The following is a 22,820-nucleotide window of genomic DNA, read 5'->3' as shown; positions in this document are numbered from 1 at the left end:
ATTCTATGAGAACTGGCAGCCAGGGAAAAGAAAAAATTCAAATTAGCAATTTCCATGAGACAATGCAAAGTTGGCTCTATTTCCTTATTTCATATGATACATACTAATACTGCAACCATGGAAGAAAGTTAATCAGCATTTGTATCCTATCAGACAGAGGTTAAACCTACAGCAGAAGGACAGGGAGTGCTGCTGCCCAAAGAACTGTGTGTCCTGACCAGCTTTCAAACTCCACCTCACCAGGCAGCATGATGCCTTTATGAATCCCACTCAAAAGGCTAATATTACTTCCCTCTGAGGTACAAACAATGAAAACTCAAGAATTTTAACAGAGCTACACAATCTCACTCATTATTGCTTTCAAAGAGAGCAAGTCCCAACTGTGGAAATTTAGAGAGAAAAATGGTCATGTTTGATTTGATGCCAAGCTTCACTTTAACACAGCAAGTAATGCTCTTGATCTCCCAGCTGCACTGCTTCTGGACATTAATCTGTGCAAAGCAAGAAGATGAAAAAAAGAAAGACTACCTAGAACATGAGTTGAAAGCTAAATGCTGTCTTCACACAGAGAAGATGCAGCAAAAATCATCAAGGTTATAAGCAAAAACTGTCAAGGATTTAAGCCTTCATTTGCTAACTTTGCACCTAACTTGCTTAGAAGCAAGTCAAGTTCTAGTAATGATGTGTCTATCAATTTGGTGCATGTGTTATTAACAACATCACTACAACTGCTTGACAAAGTGTGGAAAAACCAGCTTCGGTTGTTATTACTCACCTTTATTTTTGTCAGGATCTGCAGCTATGTCAGTGAAACTGGGACATAAGGTTTCAGGATATTGGGGGATGCTGTTCATGTCTCTGCTGAATGAAAAGAAAATTTAATTGCTTAAGTCTCACAATCCAAAATATTTCAAATGAAATAGACAGAGATGTAAAAAATCACCATCATGACGGCTATTGCTTTCCCACTGTCCTGATTTTTCCTATTTCTGAATTACCACTGTGCAATTTTTTTAAGTTCTTTTTTCCAATTAAAAGCCAGCTATTATCACACATGCAAAAGGAATAAAATTACTAATTACTCAATTTTTATTATTCAAGTATCAACCTATTGCAAATTAATTCAACAGCTCTTCTCTAAAACTGGAAAACAAGCTATGGTTCATGAAGAACTGTAGGACCTCTTATAATGTTTAACAACTTTCAGGTAAGTTTACTTTTATGTCCATGAAGACACATAAAGACACGTGAGCAAGAGTTTGATATTCATCAAAAGCCATCAATGAAACTAGTCAAAATGAATAAAAGGAAACATTTTCAAGCACCAGAAGCCCAAAGGAAAAGGATTAGATTATTTCTCCCAGAGAAAACAGAGTGGTGAATGAGAAGTGAAATGAGGGTTCATAGTAATAAAAATTGTAGAAGCTATCTCTACTACAGTAAAGAGGGAGAAAAGAATGTAAGGGGGGGAGGAATCAATTTTCATGCTGTATATCCTAGAAGAACATTATTCCCATCAAAAGAATAGCATCAACTTGAAAGTCTTATTCCCACCTTTTTAAAAAAACCCCATTACTACTTTAATACAACTAAGCAGTAATGGAAATGTAGTAAGTTGTTAGGATTTGGAAAAAGTGAAAGTGGAAAACCAATTTCCTTTTTTTTTCCATTTGGAAGCTTGTATTTATGCAGCACAATCAATTTTGCTTATATATTTTCATGAAGCGAAGAAGATTCTTCTTCCCAGTAGTAAGTACAATCAGATGATCATAAAAAATTACAAAGTAACAGGCAGGTATTATTTATCAAACTGAGACAAGACTTCAAGGTGGTGTTGTTTCTTTAATGCCTTATAGGTGTAGATTCCATTTTTTTTTACCTGGTATTGCAGATGTTATGAGACAGATTTAGAGTGATAGGAGTTTCAGATGGAAAATCATTTTGTGAAATATTCTCTCCTAAAGAAAAGAATGACTGTGAAAATCAAAGATCCTTAAAAAAAGGAGTATGCATAGAATATACATACACACAAATAGAATCATCAATGGTGTTAATCAAGTTCTCTCTCACACTGGATTATCACTAACTGCATCAGTTTCAAGGCATGCTGCTAGGTCTATAGTCTTAACATGTATTTTATGATTTAGAAGTGATTACTGCAGTCTTAATGGAGAGGTTCCTTGTTACTATCAAATTAAGTCTGAATTTAGAATTATTTATTTTCTTTTTTTTAAAGAGGCATAATTTGAACAAAGAGGAAAATCACATATGATTTGTTATCTCATAGATCACAGGTTCAGATAGATCACACACTACCATTTAATAATGTAAAGTTTTATACATACACAAATACACATGGAAGTTTCTGCAGACTTTTAAATAATTCAAACCATCTCTTTGCAGGTACTCAAAACTGGGTTTGCTGGTGTCACTTCAGCACTTTAGAATTTATTTCTAGTGCCACATCACTCTGGATAATTATGCCAGTGACTTTCAACTACTTTAGTGCTATTCAGGTATTCAAGAATTGCAGTAATTGAAACACAGATCCCATTTCTCACACTAGCCAAGTGGCTCAGGTGTTCTGGCTACTTACACTTCAAATACACCTATCCAAACCCAGCATCCTCAGATCTGAACTACTTCCACACATTTCTCATTTGTGCATTACTTAAATAGTTTTAATGTTTAAAAACAAAACCAAATAATGTGAGGAAACAAATGCGAAGGCTGAAATTGCTTTGGCTAGTTATTCTCAGTTCTCCCATCGTTCTATGACAACAACCCGTGCATATTGTCCATTAAGGAGGCTGACAGCCATCTCCACAAAATGTGTGGTACTTCTTGTCAAGTACAAAGTCCTTTCTAGCTCTTCTTGTGTGTCTAAGAGGGGCTCTACAAAAGACAAGTCATGTGCCCCGTGCCATGGCAGGCCTTTCCATTCAGCAGGAAGGCTAAAACTCTGCCCACTAACGTGAAGAGGTGCTGTTTGCAAAACTTACTGGATGGAAGAAAATGCCTGGTAGCAATCATTGGTTTTTTATCTCCATCTGAACTGCTGGTGCTGCTCCAGCTACCCCAGCTCCCACGACTTGCACGAACACTTCCTGACGAACTTCCACAATCCGAGCTTGAGTCAGAACAAAACTTCTCCAAACACTTCTTTTTGGACCGCTGATAAAAGTTTTCTAAAGAAGTTGGGAAAAACAAATAAACAAACAAAAAACCCATCAAAAAAACAACACAACATTTAAGCAAGTTTTGTCAGGGAAAAGTAATCTGAATCACGAAATTTACATGAATTCTCTGAATTTACTGATGAGAGAGAAGATAATATTTACTGATAGCTTCAGTAACTAAACCAGCCCCTAACACAAGGAGCTTCCGACCTACATGATATCGCAGTAAAATGAATGCAAGTGGGGATATAGTGCTGCTATAGGGAATATGCCAAAAGAGGAAGTACATACTGAAATAGACACTTAATACTTCAAACATGGAACATATCCTGGCTGTAGGAACTTGCATACTAAGAGCAATGACAAAATGTTGCAAGTAATGAATTCATAAGTGATAGATTCTCTTTTCTTATGACATCAGAGATGCAAAGAACAATCCTATAGAAACTGTTATCTTTCTTCAGATCTCTTCTTCCCTGAAGTCAGGGAAAACAGATGATTAAAATCCTGATGGAAAGGCAGAAAGCAGGTATCCAAGCTAGTGGTGTTTTTTAAAAGTGATGCAGTTGCTTCAGTTAATAGTGGCTTTCTTTTGAACACAAAAGCAGACTATCAGTCTGTCTTTCCTTCACCGAGAAATGATGGACCATTGCTTCAGACTGATTCATCTCCTGGTTTGTTCCACCAACCAAGCCTATGGAGAAGTATGCAGAGCCCTTCAGAAGTAAGCAGCTATTATTTCAGGCACTGCATCATACCAGTCCTGTCATCTCTGCATCAGGGTTCAAAAAGAAAAGCACGTCTCTCAAGTAAGGAATGCTCTGCTGCTACAAAATCCACACTGTAATTCTTCCCCCATTTTAAGACAATTAAGATCGCATACCTGTTTCTCCCTGTATGGACAAGCTCCCAGCTTTTTGGTCTGCTTTACAGTTTTCGCCATTACTCTGAGGACACCAGGCTCTTATTCCAATATTCGCTCGCAGATCCGGCCTTTCAAATTCACTGCACAAATGCTTCAACTCACTCTGCTCAGGAACCCTAAGAGAACCACACCCAAAAAAACAAGTCTGCATTTTACATTTCATCTGCATTTTTTTCTTTTCAGGTATTAAACACTTCAACTCACACAGGTATCAAGGCAAAGTGCAGGGGAAGCAGTAGGTTTGGAAGTCTTATTCTATAACTTTACGGAAACCTAAAAAACCTTTCTCAAAACACAGCATCCTACCACACAGACTACTACTTCTCAGAGGGACAGGCAAAATGCCATGTGCATGTTTAACTCCGTTCTCTAATGCATTTGGCAGAAGGCAATCAGATGTTGCAGTGATAAGCACTGTCTGTGATTTCACTGGCATAATTAGACCTAGAGTAAAATCACAATCTGAAGCAATCTTATTTTTTTGCCAGTAAAAGTGAAATGAAATGTCTGCATCCAATATCATAATTAGAGAGTATTAAGGAAAAAATTATTACAAGTCAGCTGTCCAATTTCTTCAGAAATGGAACGGTTCCATCTTAACTCAGAAATTAGCAACCACTGAATTGGTTCAAGGAACAGATGCTGAAATTCAGTATTTCACTGCTTGTATTTTATCCTTCCTACCTACAAAGGTGTGCATCCTGCAAAGATTTACACATGTACTGACTTCTCACAAAACACATAGAAACTTCTGTACAATGAGTTATAACAGCCCTTGCAGTCTCCTTTTAAAGTCCACTGACCTCAATAGAAGCACTTGCAATAAAAATTAAGTCTGCGAAGGCTTTGTAGGATTGTGACCTTAATTCAAAGGGCTGGGGGAGGGGAAGGAGTAGGATTTTTCTTCCTCAGAAGTGTTTCTATTCTAGCAGCAGTTTGTAACTAGTATTTTTTAATAATCCAAACAACTTAAATTTAAAATACATCCAAAAAAATTTTAAGTAATTTACAACTGACTTTAAAATGCATTAGAACAATTCTCAGAAGAAAAGTAACTTTCCAGAGTGCTCACTCAATATTCTTTAGAATCTAGTGCTGCTCTAGTTTTTTTAATCATTACAGCAAAAATGCAAGCCACGGTCTCATTTCTACACATTTCTCTTCCAAAATTGGTAGAGGACAATATTTCCCCAGTTACTCAGTATAGCAGATGATTCTCCTGAAGGTGGAATCATTTCAACAATTTTATTTTCCTTTTTTTCACTGAAGAGAATACACGACTGGAACTTCTCCACACAATACACAAGGGGAAGGAAGTTAACCATCCAAACTTCAGAGACAGCACATTCCAGACTCTAACAGAGAGCTACCACTGCTATGCAGAATGGGCTGCATCTATATACATGCAGATTTATAAATGGAATATTTTTAAATTTTTTGTTTCGCTGGTGATACTTAGCACTGCACATTCTTAAAAATAAATGCTCGGGCCAGGATTAAAGTGTGTTTATTTAAATAGATAAAGCAATCCTGCCTGATGTACCATGCAAAACCTGCAGAAATATTAGAGCAACTCTAGGTTTCTTCATGATTTGGTGAGGCAATACATACCTTGTAGATATATTTACATTCTTCTTCTTATTTTTCCTGGATGTTCTATTTCTGTTCCAATTCATATTTGGTACATTTCCTTCCTTTTTCTCCTGAGGTTTCTTCTTCCTATATGCATCTTCTTGCTAAAGGCAAAAATACAAGCTGAGACAATACGTACATTATAAAATGAACTTCATTTAGTCAATGAACTCCACTGGATTTTTCTAGCTAAATTTCTCTGGACAAAATGACCCGACTCAAATGCATAGTTACTTCATGATTTAGTGACTTTCCACAGCACATCCTCTTTCCAGCACCAATTTAACCAGCCTTTCCAAGACTCTGTCCATCAAGACAGCAAGAGATGATGAGAGAGAAATTTTTGAATTCCCAAACTTAGCATTTTCCCTTTCACAGCATCTAGCTCTGACTTTCAGGGAAATAAAAAAAAAATAGGGGGAGAAAAAGTAAAGCAGTCAATAAAATTCCCAATGTGCTAAAAACAAAAAACATCTGCCAAATTTATGATCAGCTGGTGTGCAAGTTCAGCAGCAATAAATCCTCCCTTTCCTCAGCAGCTGGTGGGAGGGGGTGGGGGAAGGCATTCATCTGAATTACAGCTGAGGAAATTATGGACTAAGTTCCCAACAAATACTAGTTATTTCAAAAAATGCAAGACAAAAACTGAGCACCATCAGCCACACATGGAAAGAAGTCTGTAAGAACAGTTCCCAAAGCAAGACTAGACCATGCCTTTTCTAACATATTCCCCAAGCAATGTCAGCAATTCTTCCCTACACCGTTTTGCCATGGGATTTCTATCCAGTAGACAGAATACAAACATAATCCAGATTCTCAGGTTTACTAATTGCCTGATGGAGTTTTTTAGTGTTTTATGCTGCCTGCAACAAAGGTACAGTCTGATGTGTTTATCATACTCAGAAACCAGGGGTGAAGAATGATCCTTCTCAGCAACTTCACAATCTGCTAAAGGGCCTCTGCCTGCTGAACCTCCAAATTCAAGTTTCTGATGCAAAGCGCTGGGTTTGGAGAGCAGGTCTACAAATGAAGGCCGGTATGCCCTCCTCTCCTCCAAGAGAATGTTCCCACATCATCAGTGTGGCTGACAGCTGCCAGTAGATTCCAGCATGCTTGTGCCTGCTCTGACAGTAACAATCTTCTAGCTGTAACATGGCTGTTTTGATTTTTACCCACACTGTTCACCATTCCATAAAGCAGCATTAGTGCACAATGGATGTGGGACAGAACATCTGCATACTTCCTCTTTCATCTGATTTACAGTATTTCAGATCTATGACTCTACATAATAGTCCCTACATACACATACATATCTATATGTGTGTATATATGTACATAAACTATAAAAAGATAATTTTAAATTTGAAAAGCAGAAAGATCACAATACAAACCTCAGAAGAAGTAGTCTCCTCTTTTGCACAGCATGGAGTCTCTTCCTTAGGTCCCTTATTAATCTTTTTCTCTGTGGAAGGCTTTAGGTTGATCTGCTTTTTTAAAGTCTCGCAGGTTTCTGTTTCATTCCTGAGAGGCACTTGCTGGCTATTCCCTACAATTAAACAATAACAACAGTTTGCATGGGAAGAGAAGGAGCTCCAAGTCATAACCACATACTTTTCTTTAAAAACAGCCTTGTGCTGCTTTCTAAAACACTAGGAGACTAACATCTAGGCTGATGATACTGAAAATTTCAAAATCAGAAGCTAATGCTGTGTAAAAATTCTTACAGCAGTTGCAAAAAGTAGCTTTGTGTTGGTTCATGGTCACGAGCACACCACTCTCAGTGCATGCATAGAGTACCCAAGTCCTGCTCATCTCATCTGAATTTCAGCTGCTTGGGTCTCAGCCATGGGTCTAAGTCTGAAGCTAGAGAACACTGGACTGAAGAACAAAGAGAAAAAACCCTGCAAGCTAAGTGGGGAGAAAGGACAGCCTTTATGTAGTGCTTGACACCTCTGAACTGTCCTCTGCATTCACTGTGAAGACAAAGGCAAGTCCTCCTTTCTTTGGCATGGGTCCCAACACAAAGTTCTTCTAACTTAAGAGGCTTGAGAGGAAGAATTATTTTGATCTATGAGTCAAAACAGGAAAGCTTCAAGAGGAAGCCTGCCTCAACACTAGCTGAGTTGCTCATCTGAGTCACATTCCTCTGCCTGGGCCGGGCCAGGCCCGAATTAACTTTGCCTCTGATGGGTTCCAGGTATCTCTGAGATCTGCACTACATCCACACTGATCTGCTACTGAGGCTCTCAGCTGCTCTGAGTGAGAGATGTCATCACTTAATGAACTGAACTAGCCTTCTCAACTGGGAAAGGCACACCCAAACATTTTTAGTTTCCTACCAACCAACTACAACATCTCAGCTCTGAGTCAGACACCGTCTCCCCTCTGGAGCAGGCAGCCATGAGCACAGCAAAAGGAGCACGTGTAAATGAAACACCAGGCAAGGGAGACTGCCAGAGCTCTAAAGAACACTCTGTTGCTCTCCAGCATACAAACATGTGAGTACCCGAGGTCCCGAACTCCCTGTCTGCACAAAACCAGGTCTGTCACTATAATCAAGACACAAACACTGCAACATGGTACCTTTTAGACTTAACACATCCTACTAAACATCTTGAAACACAGAAATACTCACATGTCTGATAGTGCAGAAAACCACAACTGCTAATAGACAACAAGGGAGATTACCTTTAGTGCTTTACTACTGAATACACTGAATGATCTCCTAATTCAAAGCAAAGAACAAGCAACAGTGCATTTTAGGAGCATATGAAGACTATCAAAATACCTTGTAAGGATGAGTGAAACTATCTTGCCTTCACGTTGCACACTTGTACCCGCTATAGCTCACAGATAAAGACACAACAAGAAGCAACAAGCCTGTTGTAACAACTACACAAGACAGCAGGGCCTAAAATCCCTCTCTGATGGCTCACTCCCTGAATAAACTGCCATAGCTGCAGCAAATGCCAGTTCCACCATTCAATTACTTCCCCAAGTGCCTCAGTAAAGCCAAGCTTCCAGAGGATACATTCTCTTATCCTGCTTTTGATTTCTCCCAGGTGCTCTTCTGCTGTTCTCAAAATTTTGAATTGTGAAGCTAAGAGGTAAGACTTCGCAGGCAGCTTAGCCCCGCAATTTCAAAAAAAGGAAAAACAGGATAAAAAAAAAAATACAGCTATGAAATTACTAAGGAAAACACTGATTCACAGATTCCTACACAATAAAAGTTCAAATTATCCTGATGTCAGGTTTTTGTTATTTTGGGTGGTTTTATCAAAGGAGTTCTGAATATCTGCTTCTGAATGTGCTTGCTTGGTGACTCAAGCACCTTATTTTCAGTGGACCTGAAAATAGCAAACTGGGATCCTTCTAAATAGCTGACAAGGGCAATTTGTGTCTTATAAGCAGATCTAACGTCAGTTATTTTAACAATTAAAATGCTATGGTGAAAGCTTGAAATCTGTAAAACCAAGCAAATTTATGATTTATGAAACAACTTCAAATGTAAGCTGCTTGCTTAAGAATATAAACAGACAAATCACAGTGAACACATCAGGAACGCCACATTCCCTTGTCCCGCGCAAAAGACAAAATCCTGATCACAGTGAACTCATCAGAAGATTTCATTTAGTAATTCAGACTGATAGAATTTGGGAAAAAAATTACCACTTATTTTCCTAGAAATTTCTTGCAGTTCCGGCTGTTGTTGAGGTGAATTTCTGGACAAGTGACTTTCAGGTAGCTTCTTGGACATCTTCACGGAACAGAACTCCTGTTCTTTGAGCTCAGCTAGATTTTCTGAAGTTTTAAGGTTAGTTTCCTTAGGAAACATACATGTTTGAAGATCTTCCTTCAGATCACACTCTGAAGTAGTATTTTTAATGAGAACTGTATTTTTCAGTGTACTTTCTTCTTTACCCAGAAAGTCTTCTGGAAGAGTTAAATTCTTGTTAACGTTTATGCCATTTGCATATTTCAGAGCTACCCAGCTCTCACTGACAACATCAGTGCAAATGTCCTCTTTTGGTGCTGAGATTTGGTTCTCTGCAATTTGATTCTGTTTCTCATCAGCAGCTGCAATGGCACTGCCAGCTGCTGTGTTTGGTTTCTGCTTACTGTAGTAAACTGAACATTTGTGTTTCTTCTGCGAGTGGCTGTAGGTCGCAGGACTTCTCTTTGCCGCACTCTGACTTCGGCTGGAAGAAGTGCCTACGGACAGGAAGCCCTTCCCTTTACCTTTATCTGAGGAACTATAGGAATCCATAAATGTCTTGCAGCTTCCCCTGGAGGAAAAAAAAAAAAAAAAAAAAAAAAAAAAAAGGGACTTGTTTTTATTTAAAAAGCCATCGTGAACTGCTTCATGAGATACTGTTGTAAGAAAAGAAAAGGGGGCATATTCACAAGCCATGAAATTGCTTTAGTTCAATTTACCGTATCAGCTAAGCATATTCGAATTTCAGCAAGAATTGAGCAAGACTCTAAGAATTTGCTGAGACTTCCAACACACATGCTTCAGTAAGTGCCTAACTGACCACTCAAGAGGGTCAGACAGAGAACCATCAATGTGTTTTCCATTCTTTCCATGGCTGCCACACGTGGTGTATCCTTTACTCTCATCACACAATTTTCACCTTATGTATTACTGGCAATATTCAAGATTAATAAATCCCTGAGTTCCTCCATTCCTCCTGGGCTGAGGTGGAAGCTCTCTAAAAGAGGCTGTTTGGAACACTGTCTCCTTTAAACCGGCCCACAGCAATATCAGAATACACATCAGGCAGAAAGCACCACTCCACAATAAACAGGGTAGAAAAGAAGAAAAAAAAGTATTTTTACTTGTAGGAATCAGAGCTGATTACGTCAACAGAGTTGCTGTTCTGCTGTGGTGAAGTACTAGGATTTGGCCTCTGTCTTGATTTCATGAACTCTGCTAGAATATACTGGGCTTGCTGGAAGGCTATCAGAATCACTCCGAGCAGGGACAAACTGCCAAAGAAAACAACAGATACTGGTGTCTACAACTTTTAGGAATATTCAGTGAAAGAGTTAAAAAGCTTCTAACAAGATACACTTTTCAAATATTTCATTAGTAAATTCTAAGAAAAAAGACAAGAAACACAAATTACAGCTTTAAAAATTATAGTCGTAATAGCATTTTCTTTTCCTTTTTTCCTTATAGCCCTTACTAGTTATTAGCTGTATAAAATAACTCAGTTATGAGCTTTAGAAAGAAGAAAAATAGAACAAAGAAAAAGTTCATTCTAAAAGAGATAATCCTTGATTTGAAGATTATTTAGAAGTAACTGTGTTGTAATGAGTCTTACACCATATCATAATATGATACCTATCAGCCTGCTGTTCATTCATCATAGTAACTGTCATTATTTTGGTATTTATTAAACACCGTCTCTTTCTTTTCCTAGAGAAAATTCTGGCATTAAATGAGGTACAAATGCCATCATACTTCTTAACTAGAAATCTATATGGAAAATACCCTCTCTCTCCATGGTGTATTAATTGCATCAAACCTATATGGATCAAAACAAAAAAATCTTTCTAATTCATCAAACCACCTTCTCAATTATGCGGTGTAAATTCTGTTAGCAAGAAAACAGAATGAAAAACTCCTGGTTTTTCAGATCCCTGTAGTCTTCTTCTGTTGCATCTAGAACCAGGCAAAGTGGTCCCCACTGTCGCTTCATTTGTGCTCTGACTCCTTCCAGTGTCCAAACCACGCAAGCAGCAGCACAGTGTGCACGGGGATCTCAGCCAGGGATGCATCAGCACACGTGTGTTATCACCGTGACATTCACATGCACTGCATCTTGTAGGAACTCTGGGGTGCTGAGGAAAGCCTCACCTTACGAAAAGGACAGTGAGCCTCCAGAAAGACTCCTCCCAGCTGGGTCCTGGCACCACATCGGCACACAGCGGTAACAGATGGTGAGGGAGAGTCACGTTGAGCGTGAAGTGGAACTCCAAATCAGCCGCAGTCACCAGTGTGAGCTCACGAATTACCCATGAAGACGTAAAGTCAGGGGTGAATCTGCCAAGAAAAACAGAGGTGGTGTTATTTTTTCATTGTTGGGCTGAATTTTATATTCTAAAGTCACACAGATACCAAAAATACAAATAATATGACAATGACAACAACAACAAGTATGAAAACTAATTTAATAATATTTGCCAATAATTTAACAATATTTGCCAATAACTTAATAATATTCTTAAAATTACTAAAATATTGCCTCATTATTAATATCAATCTTTAATCTATTAATATTCCTCTATTCATCTCATAATAAGTTTAGTTGTATGAAATAATATGATTCAATAATATTTTTTAAAGCACAGCTAAATAAAGTCTCCACTATCTCCTTAAATTGTGGGTGTGGTATTAGGTCATCTTAAATTGGCAAAATATGTGGGTTTATTGTGACTCTTCACAATACTGTTATTCCTGTGACCTGTTTTCCTTTTATCAAGGAAATGCACATGACCAACTCAGGTTAATCAACAAAAACACAGCTATCTAGCATACAGCCACCATGATTTCAGTAAGGGCCAGGTACTAAGGTACAAAGCTGGAAAGATACAAAAAGCAGAAGAAACACCAGATTTTCCTCTTCTTCCACTTCCCTGACCCATGTCATTATTCTACTTGATTGCTAGAAGGTATAACACGCCTTTCCAATCAGCAGAGGTGAAATGAGTTGCATGGGAAACCACAGTTACTTTAATTGAATAACATTAACTTTACTTTTGCTTAAGTCACAGTATCTTTCACTCAAAGATAGTTTAAAAAGTTTAAAATCAGTTTTAGACTATGTGCAATGTGGGGAAAACATGACTAGATTGTGGTCAGGTTACTTGGAACAAACTTAAGAGAATAACAAGCAAATAAAAAATTGCGCCAACTCTTCTAATTTATTACTTCATAATGCGCTGATAAAAGCATGTATGCTGCTTTTTAAAAATAATGGGTCATATAAAGAACCAGTATTATGTTATCCATTTGTTAGTGTTATCCTGAGGGAAATGCTTACTAAATTTCCATTCAAAATTTTGCGTGTGGTATGCTATTGGAGTGTCTGTTTCTGAAATTAATTATTTCAAATTTCCACTTCAGTTATTTTGTCAACAAATTTGTTAGTGCTTACACAATGCTGATTTCTCGTGATGAGTTCTGAGCCAGGAAAAATTCCTGACAGTCTAACACTTCAAATCCGTATCCTTGGCAACTGTAACCATTGATTTTCATTGATGAAATTGTTATAGGAAGAGGCCCAATATTCTCTACTTTGAAGTTCTTCGTAATGGATAGAATTTGCTTGCTGTCTTTCAGTTCTTAAAGGAAAAAAAGAGCAATTATTTTACAGTGCATGAAACTATTTTCTTATATTCATAAATAAATAGCTATTTTTACTTACAACTGAATTAAAAAAAAAAAATAAGTGACCAAGATTTAATACAGACTGTTCTGCAGTATTTCTAAAACTTTAAACTATTTTCAGTCAGAGTTTTGTCAAAACACAATCTACACTTCTCGTGGCAAAGCTCTTCAGCTTTTACCATTCTGTTTATGTAACATCAATGTTCTGCACCAGCACCACAGAGCACAACCAGAGACCTGTGACTCCTTACTCACGTCGTCTGCAGTCCATTAGTGTAGCTTCTGGCACCTTAAATCGAAGGGATCCTCCTGCACCAGGGAGTCTTCCCCCTACTTTAAGCAGTTCTTTGGCTCCAAAGCCTTCTACATGGACCACATCCAGAATGGTTAAGTTGTTTCTGCCATAAAATAAAAATCAAGCAATGAGCCACTAAAGCACAAATTTAACTTTGCAAAATCATGGCTTTGCTCTCTAGGTGCCAAACCAAGACAACAGTGTTTCAGTAACAGAATCAGTGGCCAAACCTGGACAGGTTTCCCCTAAACAGAGACAGGATCACCTCAGAACCAGCCACTAGTGAATTTCATACAGTGAAGGAGCAAGTTTAGCGACCAGTGCCACCAGATAACAACTGTGCCACCTAGTAAAAACGGTTGCTTCTTCAATAAACTCCCTTTTCCTACAAAGGTAACCAATATTTGGCTCCATAAAAGACTCACTGGATCCATAACTCCTATCATTATGAAGTCAGGCTGAAAATAGCAAAACCAGGCAATGTGTTTCTCTCTTAAACTGCTTCAGAACAGTCATATGCATTTTATAATCCTCTGACCACATATCAAGAAAATTAATGACTGAGATGTAAGGCACAAACACACTTAAAACAATTTTTATTAAGCCAGAGGTATTCTGACTTTCAAATTTTGACCATTTGTCTATGTGCCAGGACTTTGCAAATTCATTTCTACACTGAGTTGCTTGATTCTCACTTACAACTAAAACTTGGCTTACCTGATTAAAATAAGGGAAGCTACTCTTTTGTAGTCAAGAGGTGTAAAAATTACACCAACTTTTCTGGTTTCCAGTGGCTGTAAACTTAACCAGAGCATCTCAGAACTGCATTTCTTGCTGATGAGGTCCTCTTGACGTGCATTCTGTTAAACAAAAAATGCACTTTACTCACAGAAAACATGCGTGTTTAAAGGTGTCAACAAAGAAAGCACTGTTATCACTGCTTAGCACCACATAGAATATTTCTGGCAAGGAGCAGAAACTGCTAACTTGTTATACCAAAGTCTTTCCTTCTGACAACATAAAACATCAGATAAGATTGTTTATTTGAGCAGAAGTTCGTATTACTGCACTTATTATAAGGAATGTATTACTTCATTATTTAAAGCAGCTTTTATTTGCTCAGATGGAAAAGAAATTATATAGTGTCTTTCATATTCAAGGAATCCTGAAACACTTCCCAACACAAGAACCGACAGTGTACTGATTGCACAGGGAAATGTGGCAACCATTATACCCTCAGCATATGACTTACAACTTGATTGAAGTGAGAAAGGGACTGCTGGCAAATATGCTGATCATTTGAGTCACTGGGAAGATGCCAAAGAGAATTTTCTACCATATTAATTGAAAACCAGAACTACCAGAAGTTCACCTAGTCTAGAAATAATGCAAATTTTTTATTTTTTTATTTTATTTTTAATACTGTTGTTTATTCTTTCTGCCTTTCAAAAATGAAAACAGCCCCATAACTTGCTCTTCCGCAACTGGGGGTCCCCTCTTAGAAAGGGGTGATCAGATACCTATAGCAGTCAAAAAATCCGTAAACATTCCAAAATGGGCTCTCACTTGGTTGCTTCTCAGTTCATGGGTGTTGTATTAACAGCTTTTCTGATTTTTTCAGTTCAAAATGTTTTTATTCTCTAGTCCATTTTATGAAAAATAACACACAAAACTATCAGAACCTGCATTTAATAGGCAGCATTTATTAAAAGTAAGCCAGGCATGGCATTTGCAAACTTCCTCATGTGACTCCCTGCAAAGATGAGCCTAACAATTCACTGCACATAAACTGACTAGGGAAATGATGACCAAAGCAAAAATTTAAATATTAACAAGTACTGATTTGGTTAACAAGGCAAGATCTATCTCATATGTGCTGAAAATGTATCTAACCATGCATGTTCCCCATAGCTCTTCAAATCTAATGAAAAACATATTTTGCACACACTGATGTGAAGATCTACAGCTATTTTTCCATTTGGCCAAGTGTGTGGGACTGTGGAAGCTCACTCTTACCCCTATGCTACCTTCCCTTTTTCAGAGTGTACCCACAGGCTAGGATTTATGAACTGCTGTCTCCTCTCTTTTACAGCAACTCTTACAACTGTTGCCAGGAAGGAAAGGTCAGATTTGATTAGCGTAGCAAACATACTCTTTTCTTTTTACAAGGTACAAATATTTCATTGAGATCTTAAAGCATATGTGCAGAAACACATATCCACACAGGACATTAAAGATGAAGCTGCAGCATGCCCAAACAGCAAGTAAAATTCATTCATTCTGGGCTTTTGCACAAACCACAAGTCTTAAGAAGAACTTCTCCAGGTATCCTGGATAGTATTCTGGTCACCTGAATATGCCAGGATCCCTGATACAGCGTGTCCTCTGTCATCCATGACACAACACCTCAGCTGTGTCATGGATGACAGATGTGTCAGGTGTGCCACAGTCAAGTGTTACCACACATGCAAAAATTAGGCAATGGGAGCCAGAGAGAACCATGACATTCCAAACCTGAATCCAGAAGTTGCAATGGCATGAAGCTGAGAGGTAGAAATTGCAGCTCTTCCTCCCTTGAACTACCCAACACTTTTCTCTTGCTTGAGAAGACAACCAGCCAGCTCCAGACATCACCAACTCCACAGCCTGACACTTCATGGTCAGCCTGGAGCCAAGAGTGAAGTCCCAACAACACGACCACACCATTGCAGCCATGCATGCACTTCCTCCCTACAGCTGTATTCAAAACTGACTCAAATCCTGAAAATAATTAACTGCAAAGATACAAACCTGATGAAGAACCAAGAAAACACTGTGAAACTACTTTAAATTGCACTTGGGAAGAACCCAGAAGCAGCATAGCTAGAAAAATCTTTCTCTAGTGTGTCAGACCACTTCTACCAAAATTAGACATCCTTACCCCGTGAGAACATTCATCCATTAGCCTGAATTCAGTGGTTGTGAAATTAACAGCTTGCACGTTTATGCCGAACCTAAATAAACCAAACAAAAAGTTAAGCACTTGAAACACATCCTGTCAGAACTGCATTGATTTGTTTTTACATGCTGGCATCCCTGCTTAAATAAAGACTACTTCTACAATTGCATTTTGGCAATGTGAAATATGGTGGAAACGTGGGTCTGCATTTCAACAGAATACACTGCAAATCAGTTTTATGTGGATTCCACACATTTGGAAAACAGACAAATGGCTGGGCATTTTAGGTTGGTCAGTGTAGTACAGTGTAAAAGATCACAATCAAGAAACAGAATTTAAGAAACAATCATTAAATCTCATATAATTCGTTCAAATATCCCTCTTTCTGCTCATTATTTGTTTGGAATAAATTCCTATTTTTCATCACATAATTTGAAAATCAAATTCACTTAAAGCAATTGATTTTTTTGCCCAAATGCAAATTATAAGCATTTTACATTAGGTATTACAAACATGTAAAATGTGGATTATACGGGACTAATGGACCTCCAGCCACTGAACCGAAAACTCACTTGTCACAACCGTCTATGACATTAAAAGCTTAAAAAGAACCAGTTAATAGATGTGATTTCCAGGGAACTTAGAAGATCTGCAGACATGAAAGTGTGCAAATACAGAGAAAATGTAATTGCAAACCACTAGAAAGAGTCTATGTGGAAATCATATTTAGTATGCAAACAGATGCAGTTATTAATGTGCATATATATATATACACAGTCATATATATGCACATGCATATACCTATGTAAAGAAATGAGGTTAAGGAAGCAATTACACAGGGATTGGGACCCCAAATAAGTAAGTTACACCTAAGCACAGGAGTAATCCCATTGTCTCTAACCACAGAGTCCTACCACCTATAACATTTTTCAAAGATAAGTGTGACAGAGCTTGCTTCGGTGAACTTCAGCTCACTCACCAGGTCCCTTCCTTTGTTCATCTAACTCTTCTCTAGATTTCTCATTAGATCATCTCAATTCTAAAACAGAAAGTCTAAAACAATGCAGAAACATTTACTTAGCTGACCCTAAACATATATGTTGAGGTTGCTCCCTCTGGACCTGCATTTCTCTTCCTAACTCTTGTTTCCTCTTCAACCAGGGTTATTACCTAAGAAAAGGCTAGGAAGAAAGCTTTTCCTGGTGGGACAGTTCAGATACCTTCTTTTCACTGATCTGTCTACAGACTCCATAGATACCAATGAGCACTGTGAGGAGACACACAACCCCAATCCTGTGAATTGTTCACCTCACCTGGGCAGCGTGCACTAAGTCTCAGATCCTAGAAGATGACCAACTATAATTTATATCTGGCAGACACAAACTTGCTTAAAACATGTTTAATTTGTGTTTTGTCAGTGATGAGGTACATTACAAAGGCATCCACCATACGGGGAGATGCCCCGAACATGGCTGTATCTTCCAAAATGGGCTAGTACATAATCCCCACCTAGGTTACACTTTGAAAAACTAAATAAAACCCAGTCAGTAACAATCATAAGGCACAGCAAATAAGATCTTTTAAAAGGGAAAACAGTATCCTGAGATAGTTATTACCATTTGTTCAGCAGACTCAGTGAAGCTTGGGGATCAGGGTAGTAAGAAAGAGGCAGAAGCTGCAACGTAACTGGGAAGGATGAAGGGTTTCTTAGTACGAAATATTTTACCTAAATAGTTTGGAGGGGAAAAGAAAGAGTTAAAAAACTACATATTTGAGAGCTGATTGGTAAAATAATTCATCACTGGCAATACAATCTGCATTTTCAAGGGACTTCAATGTGGCTTCTGTCTCAATGCCGTATAATCACACATGCACATGACTGCATGTAACAGCAGGACACATCACCCCAATGTCATAATTTATAAAATCAGCTAAGTGTGCATTTTGAACCACGTGTACAAAAATACAGACTGCCCCCATTCCCCAAACAACCCTTTCATTTGGATTTTGATTTATGCAGGCAGATGTGAACAAAGCTCTTGCACAGCAGAAAGTGGAGTTAGTGAGGTGCCACCCTTTCTTAGAGAAGTCTGAACACAAGCAGGTTATAAAACTTTCTGTAATGACTAACAATTAAATTGGACAAATGAAATATTAAGGTAATTCACAATATGTGCATATGAAAACTATTTCCATATGACTGGTTCTGGCCTAGGCTAGGTTAGTAGAGACCTAAATCTGACAAACAAGAAAGAAATAACCGTCAGTGTGGCTGGAAGATACATGGCTCTGCAAGTGTTGTATCTCTCATAAGTGTTTTACACGCTTCTGTTACACAAGGCAGTGGCATGAGGAAGGCCTTACATCACTAATGACAACACACCCTATCCCCAGTCCCATGTTCAATTATTCTACCACAAGCATGTAACTTATACAATGAACACAAGGGAAGTTTTAACAATTACAAAAAGTTGTTGGTTAAAACTTACACTGTTTTACTCCTTTCCTTGTACTACGGTATTACAACTAGGAAGCCAGAAAACTTATCAAAGAGCCAAAGCGGTACAAATTTAGTGTCTTAACTGAGATCAAAACACCAGTTCATAAGCAGTATGAAAATGCTAAGCAACACCAAGTATTAACCAAAGATTTTGTTATTTAAACAAGCTAAACATACATCAATTCAGAAAAAAGCGTAGTAACAACCATCCTCACCATACTACTTTTAACAGCTGTGGCATTAAAGTTGAGCGTAAGGCCAGGCTCTGTAGTCAACCGTGGCAAGAAAAAGGCAAAGGATTCCTCTTCAGAGTTCTTCCGCTGAGTAAAGCGAGCCGATCCTAAAACATTTCTCCTGCTTTATTGGCAAAAGCAGAAAACTTAGCTGTTGTTTTTTTTTTTTTTTCTTTCAAACAAAGAACAACAAGATGATTTGCCAAGACCTATAACTGCATCAACTTATCTGTCCTTGAAAATGGTCTCTACAAAATAAAGTTCATAAAACTGTAGCCTAGTAGCAGAGAGTCAGCACAACTGCCGTGTATGTAAAAACCTTGAAAGCCATTCAAAGACCCTGAGAAGACTGCTATGCAACTTGTTGATGAAGGACTCCTGCAACTCCATAAATGAGCTGGTAAAACATGCTTGGACTGCTTTCATGCCAGGTAGCCCTGGTAAGATAACTATAGTCAGAATATCATTTACATTCTAGGCTGAAAAGCTGACTTGTGGCTGGCAGGACCTTGACATGAAAGCTGGGGGTGTCTAGGGGGCTCTGAAACTGCATGTGCTTCAAGAGAACTAACTTAAGTAGAAAATGTTTTCTTCTAATTAAGAATACTCCAGAACAGAAATATTCTTTCTTACAACACTGTACTGGCTTGAATGAAGAACCTCAACAGGTTCTGTACAGACCTGCATGCTTCCCCACGTCTCATTTTTTGCCATCTTTCATAAAGGTCACTTGCAAGCTCGGAATCCACATCCCAGGCAGAACGGTCCAGAGAGAGACTCTTCTGCCAAAGCAGATTTGCTAAAAGGATAATAAATTTTTCAGATTTTACAGAGATAATATTTGCTCCTTCCATCAATCTACTTCTGAACACGAGTAATCAGTATCTGCAAAACATCCAGACCCAAACCAAAAAAAGGCAACCCACTTTTCCCCTTCAAAGTGAGAATATGCGAGAGTCTATCTATTATTTTCCATGTCAGATTTGCTTAAAGAAATACATCTGCAGAACCAAAGTAACTGCACATGCAAACAAGAGAATAGGTATTGCACAACCTGTATATGCTCTAGTAAGTCCTTTTATGCTCTAGTAAGTCCTTTTGAATGCTGCTATTTCTAATAGATGCCATTCAAGAGTAACCATGTTATCAGTAGCCCACCCAGTAATTTCCACTGATGGCAGTAAAATATCAAGATAATATACTACATAGTGGTATATTTTTATATACTAGCATGGCACAGCAGGGAACAGAACAATTCCTACAGTTTGGCAAAAACAGTCTTTTCATTTTAGCTTCTTTTCTGGATGCTGATAATTTTCTCAAATTCTTTCTTAAGATGAATTGCAAGGCTTTATATCAGTCTAAGGATTACTGCATTTTAGAAAGTTACACTCATATTGGTTCAAGTATTTTCACACAGCAGAAGGGAGTTAGAAAAGCAAACTTCTTTAGAAAGAAAACAAAAATTACTTATTTTGAAATTGTATGTACTTTATTTTACAATCCCTAATGTTTAAAGTTACGAATTGAGATTGGTGATTATTGGAATAATCAAACTACAATTTCTTTAGGTCAGTAGTTTTAGGTTAGTACTTTTAGTACTTTGTCCTGAAGTATTATGATTTCTGTTTAACAAATACTAGCATCCTAAAGCAGAAGGCTGAATATCTGTAAGTACAGATCATATTATGTGTATAATGAGAATGAAAATAAAGCAAGCAATTCAGTTGTATTAACCATAATCCTTCATTGAGATTAAAAATAAATTTAAAAAAAATTTAAAAAGCAGCAAACATTTTCTTGTAAGAGATGTACCTTAGCATGCAAGTGTTTCAGTAATTGTTCGAGCCTCATGTTTCTGTACGTCACCTCAATTCTCCTTTTCACAGCTGACTACTACTGCCTTTCTCATATCCTCAAAAATACATTTTAGGAAATGTCATCTTGCAAACGTTCCCCGGAGAGTGCTCAAACATTTAAAGCCTATGATACCAGCCACTTTCTTACTGCACAGAGAATAAAAACCACTATTCTGAATCAGCCTTTAACAGGTTCAACTTTCTTTAGGCAGTATCATGTCACGTAATACCTATCGCTGTATTTCGGTAAATGCCAGCCAAGTACTTAAAACAACTCCCAGCATCACAGTATCTGGACATAGATCCCTCAGCTGCAGAAAAAATGAGACCCCTTCTCTCCATTTCATATGGTACAGTGTTAAGATGCTGTTTTATAAGCCTGATAAACGATTTTTTTGCTGACATCTATGGAATTATTGCTGTGGGAAGGAGATAAAGAGAAGGCCTTCAAATTTAACTCTGGATACAGGCAGATATGGGTCAACATTTTTGTTTTCGTAATCAAAGAATTCCCAGAATCTGGGCCCAGGTTATGCACATTTTCAAGTAACTTTGAGTGAGTGGACAGTTTTACCATTCTACTTCAACCTCCTTCGTGAAAATGAGTAGGAAGATAGAAAAGGGCAATACATCACCAAGGAGAACTTAAAGGAGAGTCTTAAATATTAAAATAAGTTTCAAGACAGAACAATGGCTTAGCACGTGCTATGGAATTAGATGTCTGAAATACTGCACTCAGTACCCTCAGCCATTCACATACTCCCAGAAAAGGGGATGTAAAAATGTAAAACTAAGTACTTGCATGAACAATCTCAATATTCTCAATACAAGTCCTGCTATATAAAATGAGTTTTCTACAATAAAACTACTGTCAGATGCCAAAAAAAGCCTTAGACAAGCCTACCTGAATCAGACTTTCCCAAGTAGCACTGAATATCACAGTGGGCAATTGCTTCAAAATTAAGATCTCCCTGCTGGAAAAACAAAACAAAAATATGACAAAACAAGAGAACAAATTTCAGTTTCTCAGTGCATGATTTTATAGAGTCAAATAAGAGAATTAAGGCCTTGAATTCAGAATTAAGTGCCAAGAGAACTATAATTCCATTGCTGTCCAACTCCGGGGACTTAATTTCTCAAGCTACAGAGTGGTTTAACAGAGTTGTCTGGTACTGAGCTTTTCTTTCAGGACTAAGAACAGATTTCTGGCCTGAGAGAGACACTGCTGTAGCTGGGTTTGCAGTGCCTAACAATAATTCAACACACACAGTTGAACACATTACCTTGGACACAGTCGAATATATCTGCAGAGGTATTTCAAACATCACTCCCACATTTGTGGACAAACAAATACTAGACAGCACATTCGTTACAGCGTCTTTCACACTGAGCTTCAAAGAAAATACATTCCAGCAGCCTGGAGGTAGTGTCAGAGGTTCAGCGAAGTTCAGAATCTGAAAAGAATAAACAACAGCTGAATTAAAATTGGTGCAGCCTTTTCTGATGCAGGTGGTACCTTGAAAAACGCAAACTTTCTCGTCCTTTGTGTTTTTGCTGTCGTTACGTGGCCATATGTGCTCGTTCCTGATCCATACAGTACACTTATGCAAATCTCAGTATCAAAATGTGAAAAGAGCCATTTAGATGACTACATCATGTGCTTGTTCATGAACCAGATTTGCCTGATTTGAACCAAACAGTTCTGCCAGTAAATTATCAACTTTAAAGCTCATCTATGCATAAAGGCTTCCACTATGAAGAAATACTGAATCCTAGAGAGCACAAACACACATATTCAACAATTCTGAGAACAGAGAATGGTCTGTAATTCGATGCATCTGTAGCTGCAACTCAAATGAAAGA

The 22,820-nt window shown here is 37.9% G+C and overlaps 1 protein-coding gene across 2 annotated transcripts in view; it reads right to left on the bottom strand.

Moving 5' to 3' along the window:
* Nucleotides 1–22,820, bottom strand: part of TMEM131L (transmembrane 131 like) — an 80,133-nt gene that overhangs the window by 5,752 nt on the left and 51,561 nt on the right. The window contains exons 14-31 of one of the 2 annotated variants that reach the window (XM_040064390.2): nt 22,241–22,411; nt 21,862–21,931; nt 19,780–19,897; nt 19,081–19,222; nt 17,982–18,091; nt 16,348–16,420; nt 14,145–14,287; nt 13,388–13,530; nt 12,900–13,086; nt 11,600–11,785; nt 10,576–10,725; nt 9,406–10,022; nt 7,128–7,282; nt 5,716–5,840; nt 4,063–4,220; nt 3,003–3,188; nt 1,880–1,958; nt 776–861 (exon numbers count right to left, since the gene is read on the bottom strand). In XM_040064390.2, coding sequence (XP_039920324.1) covers nt 776–861; nt 1,880–1,958; nt 3,003–3,188; nt 4,063–4,220; nt 5,716–5,840; nt 7,128–7,282; nt 9,406–10,022; nt 10,576–10,725; nt 11,600–11,785; nt 12,900–13,086; nt 13,388–13,530; nt 14,145–14,287; nt 16,348–16,420; nt 17,982–18,091; nt 19,081–19,222; nt 19,780–19,897; nt 21,862–21,931; nt 22,241–22,411 — 2,899 coding nt within the window. The remainder of the gene's footprint in view (nt 1–775; nt 862–1,879; nt 1,959–3,002; nt 3,189–4,062; nt 4,221–5,715; nt 5,841–7,127; nt 7,283–9,405; nt 10,023–10,575; nt 10,726–11,599; nt 11,786–12,899; nt 13,087–13,387; nt 13,531–14,144; nt 14,288–16,347; nt 16,421–17,981; nt 18,092–19,080; nt 19,223–19,779; nt 19,898–21,861; nt 21,932–22,240; nt 22,412–22,820) is intronic. The other variant, XM_040064392.1, reaches the window with a different exon arrangement.

This window comes from Hirundo rustica, chromosome 5 (genome assembly GCF_015227805.2).
Source record: "Hirundo rustica isolate bHirRus1 chromosome 5, bHirRus1.pri.v3, whole genome shotgun sequence".
In the NCBI taxonomy this organism is placed as follows: Eukaryota; Metazoa; Chordata; class Aves; order Passeriformes; family Hirundinidae; genus Hirundo; species Hirundo rustica.
Note: the sequence above shows the minus strand (reverse complement) of the source record. Positions and strands in the feature narration are given on the sequence as shown.